At 49.7% G+C, this 9,095-nt stretch overlaps 1 protein-coding gene across 1 annotated transcript; it reads left to right on the top strand.

Moving 5' to 3' along the window:
* The first annotated feature begins 337 nt into the window (after nt 1-337).
* On the top strand, nt 338-6,418 carry LOC136541620 (wall-associated receptor kinase 2-like). Its single transcript, XM_066533596.1, has 4 exons — nt 338-1,058; nt 1,190-1,419; nt 4,525-4,677; nt 5,134-6,418. The coding sequence occupies exons 1-4, from the start codon at nt 355-357 to the stop codon at nt 6,225-6,227; spliced, it is 2,181 nt and encodes a 726-aa protein (XP_066389693.1). The 5' UTR covers nt 338-354; the 3' UTR covers nt 6,228-6,418.
* The last annotated feature ends 2,677 nt before the right edge of the window (nt 6,419-9,095 follow it).

Raw genomic sequence — 9,095 nt, 5'->3', positions numbered from 1 at the left:
TTAATTTGGTTGATGTAGGAAAAATAATTAGCTGCAGATAGGAGCACTCATATATTGATTTGGAGGAGACTCTAACTTGGGCTGATAGTTTCAAAGGTCTAGCAATCATGAAATGCATGGTGTAAATAGTAAAAGGCAACTATCACAGCTATATAAAGATTATAAAGTATTTACATGCATGGTATTGTGTTAGAGAATTAACAAATAAGATAAAAACAAAGGTAATGGAATTTTGAATTTTTTTATTAAAAGAAAGAAAGGCAGTAGTAAAACAGGGAGATACGTACGCGTACTCTGCATGCCTATATAACAGAGGTAGGCAACAGCTTTTTAGGCACTGGAAACAGGTCTAGAATGCCTGGTAGAAAGATCCAATACCAAGTAGCCATGACACAACTGCATGTTCTGTGGCTTCTTCTTTCTCCCGCCCTAGTACTCTCCCAGGTGCCAGCACCGGTTGTCTCAGAAACGCTGAGAGCACCACCACCTGGCTGCCCTACCACTACCATGTGCGGCAACGTAACCATTCCCTACCCCTTTGGCCTGAGCGAAGCCTGCTCTTGGGACGAATCCTTCACCCTCTCCTGCAATCATAGCTTTAGCCCTCCAAGACCGTACACTGGCAACGTCGAGGTGATGGACATAACGTTGGAAACAGGCGAGATGCGCGTCTACAGCGATGTCTCGCACCGCTGCTACGACTCGTCGAAGAACGTCTCCGTCAGTACCTCATCATGGACGTTCAACTTCGCCGGCACGCCGTTCCTGGTAAAGCCGGGGAGGAACGAGTTTACGGGCATCGGGTGCTACAACCTGGCGCTGCTCCATGGCAAGGAAGACAGCAGCTACTTCAGCGGCTGCTTGACGACGTGCACTAGCCTGGATGAAGCTGCGTCTGCCGGCAACAGCAATGGCTGCACAGGGCTCGGCTGCTGCCAGATACCTACCCCGAGCGGCCTCAACTTGATCGATGTAGATTTGCCGACGCGTACGCAAGAAGACAACACTACATGGAATTACAGCCCCTGCAGCTACGCCTTGGTGGCCGAGAAGGGATGGTACGTACACGTCCAGTCGTCCCTTAATTCTCTTTCGTTCATAAATAGATCTGTGCAGTGTAGCCTACACCTGATTCATGTAAGATTTTAGCTTTAGGCTGTAGCTGTCGATCTTTCTGTCTGTATGTTAGGTACAAATTCAGCCTGAACGACCTGAATGGTACCGGAGAGATGGCATATAACGTACGGGTTGGTGACAGAAGCGCCCCTTTGGTGCTTGACTGGGCCATCAATGTTTCCAGGGATGGAGCCTGCATCAGTTCCAGCAGCTCTCGCGTCAGCGTGAGAGATGGCCAGGGGTATCTCTGCAATTGCTCCAAGGGATACCAAGGGAATCCATACGTCAAGGATGGCTGCAAGAGTAAGCGATTTATTCCTAACCTCAGATTATAAACACTCATAGAGTACTATTCATTTATTTCTATGGCAGTTGCATTTTTTTTTACATAAAACATAATTGAACATGCGAAAATTCCTAAGTTGAAAGTGATTGAAACAAGCAGAAACTTTTCCTCAGTAACCTAAAATTCATATGTTGAAAGTTGAAAGAAGCTATTTATTTGTTCATTATCCCTTTCTTAAAAAGCCTAAAATCGTCTGGAGTTACTTTAGGAACTGTGCACTCTTCAAGTGCTCAAGATTGTATTGCTCAAAATTTTCTTAATAAATAGTTTCAAAATTTACCAGCTTTCTTCCTATATTTTGCATACTTTTTTTACAAGACATTAGTGGACAAAATATTGCGTTAATTCCAGAAAACGACAATCTTTTTTTTTCTAGAATGCCAAAACATCTTTCGCTTAAGAAGAAAGCAATTTACAGACACAATCTTGATGATCACGCGGCAGAGCAGCTTGGAGGGCAGATCGTAGAGGCGCATCTGGTTCCCGGCGACCTGGTTCATGGACGCCTCCACCTGAGAGCCCCCAGCACCCAAAATCAGCCCCCGGAGCAGGGGAGCAAGCTAAAGCTCCAGGGGGAGCAGAGCAAGAGCAGGGGAGGAGGAGGAGGAGATGTACCTGCTCGATGTGCCCCTCGGGGAAGTAGAAGACGACGTCGCCGATGCGGGGGAAGGTGATGAGCGGGCCAGCGCAGGCACGCTAGAGCTCCGGGTACAGCGGATCCCCTGCGGGAACAAAGCGAATCACCATCACCATGAGCCCCCACGGGGAGGAGACGACGAACACGAACATATATAGAGAGAGAGAAGGCAGCAGGGCGCCAGAGCTGACCGGTTCTGGGGCCGGGAGAGGGAGGGAGGGGGCAGCGCGGGGAGAGGGAGGGGAGGGGGCGGCGCCGGGGGGTGAGGGAGGGGGCTTCGACGGGAGACAGAGGGAGGGGAGGGGGCGGCGCCGGGAGAGGGAGGGGAGGCCCGTGAGAGGGATTAGGGGGCGGCGGCCGGGCGAGTTTATAAGGTTGAGAGTTTGCCGAGTGTCAGATCGGGACACTCGGCAAAGCCACATCTTTGCCGAGTGCCAGACCGGGAGCACTGGGCAAACCCCTTTTTTATTTTCCTTCTTTTCCATAACGTGTGCCAGACAAAAAAATGAAATTATTTGTGGAGTGCCAAATAATTACACTTGGCAAACATATTTCTTTGTCGAGTACCAGACAATTACACTCGGCAAACATATTTCTTTGCCGAGTGCCTAGTTTTGCCGAGTGCTTTTTTTCTAGTTTGCCGAGTGTCGAACTTTACCGAGTGTTTTTTTCCTTGTTTGTCGAGTGCTATTATTTTGCCGAGTGCTTTTTTTTTGCAGCACTGGACAAAGAGCTTGTTTGCCGAGTGCCCAATTGATTGCACTCGGCAAACCCTCTTGCACTCGGCTTACCTTCTGTTTCTGGTAGTGCAAGCAGAGCTTGACCAGCACGAGAGCACAAAGGACCAAAGAAAAAGAAACACTGAAGAAACACACAAACAACCACCACAGAACGCGAAACAACAAAGAGGAAGCACACTCAAACCCACAGACCTAGACACAGCCACTCTCCTGAACCTGCCAAAAGATACAACCTCGTCCAGGGTGCTAAAGGTCACGGCGGCAGAGCATCCGCCCGAAACACACAACCAGCACAACCGAGACAGCAAAGCATCCGCCCGGAGCAACTACGGCGGCAAAGCATCCGCCAGACAACGACGACCTAATTAAGCAACCAGGGCGAGGTGGACGAATCGAAGCGATGGCACGCGGAGAAGAAGACGACCACCACAAGGACTCTAATCGGCTGGAGACGACCGGGGTTGGCGTTCAGCAACGATTCCTGCAGTGACGGCAGCAAGAGCCCGCTGAGCTTCCAAAACGATGCCACAAGGAAGGGGGCGACGACACTGGTGCCGTCGTCGTCCGACCAGCATGGTCAAGGTTTTCACCTGGAAACACGCCGTAGGGGACGTAAAAGGGGGATGAATGACACTTTCAAGAAGGCAAGCGGTGCCCGAGGGCGTCGCCGTCATCGACCCGCAAGCAGGCAGAAGGCTTTCGCCTAACCCCGTTCCTTCCCCAAAAATCATCTCCACCACCAGTAGCTCGATGACCGCCGGGCGCCAAGGAGCCAAAGAACGCTGCCACAAAACCAGAAGTCCAACCCCCAGCTGGGAAATGCGCCACCAGCAGTCCCCATGGCCACTCAGAGCCCCGCCCCCGGCAGCCCCGACAGTCGGGGAGGGACGCGGCCACCCTCGCCGCCCGCCCTCTAGCCGCGGAACGGGTGGTAAGGGGAGGGCCATGGATCCGGCTGTGGTCCACCCGGCCGGTCACGCAGCGGCGGCGCATGGAGGCCAGCCCCCGGTAGACCCGACAGCCGGGGAGGGGCGCGACCACCCTCGCCGTCCACCCTCTAGCAGTGGTGGCGGCGCTGATGGCGGCACGGCAGGACACACGGCGGCGGCGCATGGAGGCCTGCCCTGGCGGACCCGGCAGCCGGGGAGGGGAGTGGCCATCCTCACCGCCCGCCCTCCGGTAGGGGAATGGGTGGCAGGGTATGCACGCAGGTCCGGCAACGGATCCCTGTCCTCCGGGTAGCGGCAGAAAAGGGGGGAGGATGCGGTGGCTGTCGTCGGGGAAGGGGCCCCCACGCCGTGGATGTGTAGATCCAGGCACGTGGGAGGTGGATCTGCCAGCGGCGGCGCCGGCCTGCCACCGGGGGTGCTAGGGTTTGCGGAGTGGGAGTGGAGAGGGAGAGAGGAGGAGGGAAGGGGAGGAAGAGAGGATGACGCGGGGGGCGGCTTCGGCTCCGCCGCTGGCCGCCGGCGGTGGCGGTGGTGGCGGCCGGAGTTGGGCGGGAGGCGGGCTGCTGGGGTGTTGCGTTTCGCCTCCCGAGTTGCCCCTCGGTAGTGCTCGGGAGTCGGGCGGGAGTCGGAACTGCTAAAACGACAATCTTTTTGTGACTACTGGTAAATACTATGCAGTTTTTTTCAGAAAGTGTAATCATAATGACCACTTAAATGTTGACATATTATATGCAGATATCAACGAATGCGAGCTTCCAGAATTACATAATTGTACAAGTGGCACCAATTGCAAGGACACAGAAGGTAGCTACGTGTGTCCATGCAAATTTGGCCGAAGAGGAGAGGACTGTCGTCCCATATTTCCCGCGCCTGCTTCTACAATATTAGGTGAGCACAAAAGTAAACACAATAAGATAGTTAGATCTTTTGGAAGTCCAAGTTATTTTACATTTTCCATTTATTACTTCTCTTTTCACTTGATCTTTCATATGTAATTTTTGTTAAATGAAAATCCAACATATCAATAATGTTATTTTTACTATTTTTGAACATTTTGACAAGACATGAAAACTTTCAGGAATGTAACAATTCCATTAAAATCTTCATGGATGTTCACCATTGGAAACTGTACAGTTAGATTTATCGGTTGCAAAATAGTAATGGATAGTTACATATATCCATAATTTTTTAGAGTTCCTACATGTATCCTTAATAATAAGTATGATTAGTGGGGAAAGTGTAAAAGAGAGATAAAGACATGTATTGATGCATAATTCACGAACAGATTCATAATACCATCACAAGTACGTAATTCCATGAAACGGATACATGCTGTGTTTGCAGCAACCATTGTCGCAAGCCTTTTTCTGGCGCTCCTACTCTGGTCCATTCACAAGGATCAAAAGCGGCGAAAGAGGACAGCTTTCTTCGACAAAAATGGGGGTAAAATACTGAAGGGTGCAGCTGGCATCAACATATTCACAGAAAAGCAGCTGTTGAAGTTCACAAACCACTACGACACCCTCATCGGAAGAGGTGCCTTCGGCATGGTGTTCATGGGAACCACTGACCAAAATCAGAGAGTTGCGGTTAAACGGTCCTTCATAGAAGACAAGGAACTTCGTGGAAGAGGGAATCTTCAGCACGGGGAGGACATTGTGAACGAGATCACCTTCCAGTTCCGGAACAGCCACCCAAACCTGGTCCGGCTTGTCGGGTGTTGCTTGGAGACAAATATCCCTGTGTTGGTCTTCGAGTTCATTAGTAACGGGAACCTCTACAACCTGCTGCATGTTTCAACGCATAAGGTTGTCCCGCTACGGACACGCCTCAAGATTGCCATCGGATCTGCAGAAGCTCTTGCCTATATCCACTCGCATGGTGATCACGACTGCGTCCACGGTGATGTCAAGTCTGCCAACATCCTCCTAGACGATAACCTCATGCCCAAGGTCTCCGATTTCGGATCGTCCAAGCTTTTGTCGATGGATAATTATGCCATGGCTGTGGCAGCAGATATGAGCTACGTGGACCCAGTGTATATGAAGACGGAACGTTTTGTGAAGAAAAGTGATGTCTACAGCTTTGGCATGGTTCTCCTTGAGCTGATCACCCGGAAGACTGTCAAGTATGGCAGAAGTAGAATAAACAGCCTCCCCATGGACTTTGTCAGGTGTTGTAAGGAGAAGGGCAATGGAAGGGAGATGTACGACATAGCCATTTCATCTCATGGCGACGCTCAATGTCATCACTGCATAGACTGCCTTGACAAGGTCGGCGCTCTGGCGGTTCGGTGTCTCAAGGAAGATGTGGATGAGAGACCGACAATGGCAAAAGTTGTGGATGAATTGAAGCTAGCGTCAGAGGCAGTGGAGAAATGCAAGCATCATGTGAACTTAATAGCATACGATCGCTCATGTTGTTTGGAGGTATGTTAAAGTCATGTACATATTGGTGAAGAAAGCAATGCAAGCATGCTTGGAAGGCTCAAGCTATAGCTACTTTTTAGTACTAATCTTGAACTGTAGCATACATCACTATATATAAAACTACTTGTCCAGCTTGTATGGATTTATGCAGGCAAGTGTACTATATTTTTCTGTATTGGAAAGGGTGAGAAAGTTTGTCAGCTACTTTATTGTATCCCGTAATTTCATAATTCAGAAAATATTTTATGTTTGGCATGCTTTTTTTTAACGAACGGGCACGAGATTGTGCTTATTTCATTGATAAAGAAGGATCGAGTAGAAGCCAGCTATAGCTGGTTCCATTTTAAGAAAAGAAAAAAAGATTACTCTCGCAATATTAGTGCCCCCAAGTCCCTTAATTTGCGCCGCCAGTGATCCAGTTATGTTTGGCATGTGAAGTAGAACAGTTGGTAATAATAGTATCCTAAGAGTTGTTAGGGCAGTCGCAACCCACGGGTTGCATGTTTATAGTCGGGCAATGCCAAGAGTTTTACACGGGCACACTAGTGGAGAACTCACCTATTATCCCGGTTGGTAAAATCATGCCCAAGGCACCTCTTCCTATTGGTAAAAACCATCCGGGATAAATCAATCGAGGCAAGGGGGGGGGGGGGGGCTTTGTCCCGGGTTAGTCAACCGGGACTAAAGACCCCCTTTACTCCCGGTTGGTAAAACCAATCGGGACTAAAGGGGCTGCCACGTCAGGCGCGGGACAGGCCCCTTTAGTCCCGGTTGGGTTTTCCAAGCGGGACTAAAGTCATGCTTGAAATTTCTGGCGCGTGCCCCTTTAGTTAGCCTGCATGGCGCCTGTAATTTCATGCATCACGTACGTACCCCTTTAGTTAACCTTTAGTAGTTGAGCCTTTTTTATAATGAAATCAAACTAGTATTTAAACGAAACAATCTAGTATTTATACAATTACTATATATATAATTCTTAGTATATATATACAATTCTTAGCATACTTGTAAGGAAAATGGACCCTTGGCCTATTTACTTTGGATTTTGGTGTTTGATGACCAACACAACCAAATTGGACTAATGAATTTGCAAGTGTTTGTTTTGTAGTTCAATAGGGTGCAAGACGTAACTTGGACGAAGGCGGCGTGATGATCCGATGATCAACACCTCAAGTAAGACCTTTGAAGCACAAGAGGAGACCCAAAAGATCAAGCCAAGTCCAAGCATGAAGATTGGAACCAAGCCGTATGCAAGATCGCGAAGAAATGAGCTCACTATGGTGACCGGATGCAGGACCGGACGCTGGATAAGCAACCGGACGCTACGACCGGACGCTGGGCAAGTGGCTCGGCAAACAGGCGACCGGATGCTGGATTGGACGCTGGCGGCAACCGACCGGACGCAGGACAGCAGCGTCCGATCAATTACAATAAGGTTCCAGAGCGGTAAATCTGCGACCGGACGCGTCCGGTGGCAGGCGACCGGACGCTGGCCAGCGTCCGATCAGTAAACTGCCGGCTCAACGGTCGGGATGACCGGACGCGTCCAGTCAGGACGATTTAGCGTCCGGTCAATAGCAGTTTCGCGGGAGTTCGACCCCAACGGCTACTTTCTCAGTGGGGCTTATAAATACAACCCCCAACCGGCCATTTGAGTGGTGTGGAGCTGAGGAAACATACCAAGGGTGTTGATACACCACTTTAGTGATCTCCACATGCATAGTGCTTAGTGTTTTATTAGGTGATTAGTATAAGTGCTTTGCGAAGTGCTTAGGTTGATTAGACCACCGCTTATGCGCTTGCTCTAGGTGTATGCCTAGTGTTTAGTGAGGTTTGCATACCTCTTACCACCCCGTGCTTGCAAGCACAAGTGTTGTACATCGGAGGGGCTTGAAGTCTTGCGAGATCACACCAACCGCGTTTGTGGTGTGGCCGCCGCCGTGTACCGGAGGGAACAAGGCCCGCGGCGTTTCGGCCGGAAGCTTGATAGTGAAGACGGCGGGGAGCATCCGGGAGAGGCTTGCCGAGAGGCACATCGGAGACCCACTTGCGCATGGGGAATGCCCGAGGCTATCCACGAAGTTACCCGACCGGGAGCTTGGCCCTTGCGAGGGATTCCTTGCGAGGGGCTCCAACGAGGACTAGGGGGAAGCTTGCGCGCTTCTCGATACCTCGGTAAAAATACCGGAGTCGTCGACGGGAGTTTGCATATCTCTACCTTGCTCTTTAGCTTCCGCATTTACATTGATTACTTTACTACGTTTACGGTAGAGATAGCAACACACTAGCAAAACCATAGTTGCACATCTAGATAGTTTATCTATTGCATAGGTTTTGCTATGGTTAGTAAAAGAGGTCATAGTTTAGAGTTAGAATTTTTAAGTTGCCTAATTCAAACCCCCCTCTCTTAGGCGTCACGGTCCCTTCAATTGGTATCAGAGCCGGTTGGCTCATATTTGGACCTTTGGCTTAACCGCCGTTGAGCCGACGCGATTGTAAGAGTGGTTGGGATGGATACCGCTAGGCCTCCACAATTTGATGGTACTAACTTCCTCTACTATAAGGCTAGAATGGTTTGCCACCTTGAGGCGGTTGATTTAGGTGTATGGAGAGTCAATCATGACGGGATGAAACCCATTAAGAATCCCAAAAAGCCCGCAAAGAGTGACGAAAAAGAAATGCATTTCAATGCTAGAGCTAAGAATTGCTTGTTTGAGTCTTTTAGCATGGACGTGTTTAACCAAGTGTTCACCTTAAATACGACACATGAAATTTGGTTAAAACTCCAAGAGCTCCATGACGGCACAAGTAATGTCCGTGAGCAAAAACATTGTCTAGCCAAGCAAAATTATGATTCCTTTGCTATGAATGATGACG

The sequence above is a fragment of the Miscanthus floridulus genome, chromosome 3 (assembly GCF_019320115.1).
Source record: "Miscanthus floridulus cultivar M001 chromosome 3, ASM1932011v1, whole genome shotgun sequence".
In the NCBI taxonomy this organism is placed as follows: domain Eukaryota; kingdom Viridiplantae; phylum Streptophyta; class Magnoliopsida; order Poales; family Poaceae; genus Miscanthus; species Miscanthus floridulus.
The sequence above is the reverse complement of the archived record's forward strand: the minus strand, read 5'-3'. Positions and strand labels throughout refer to the sequence as shown.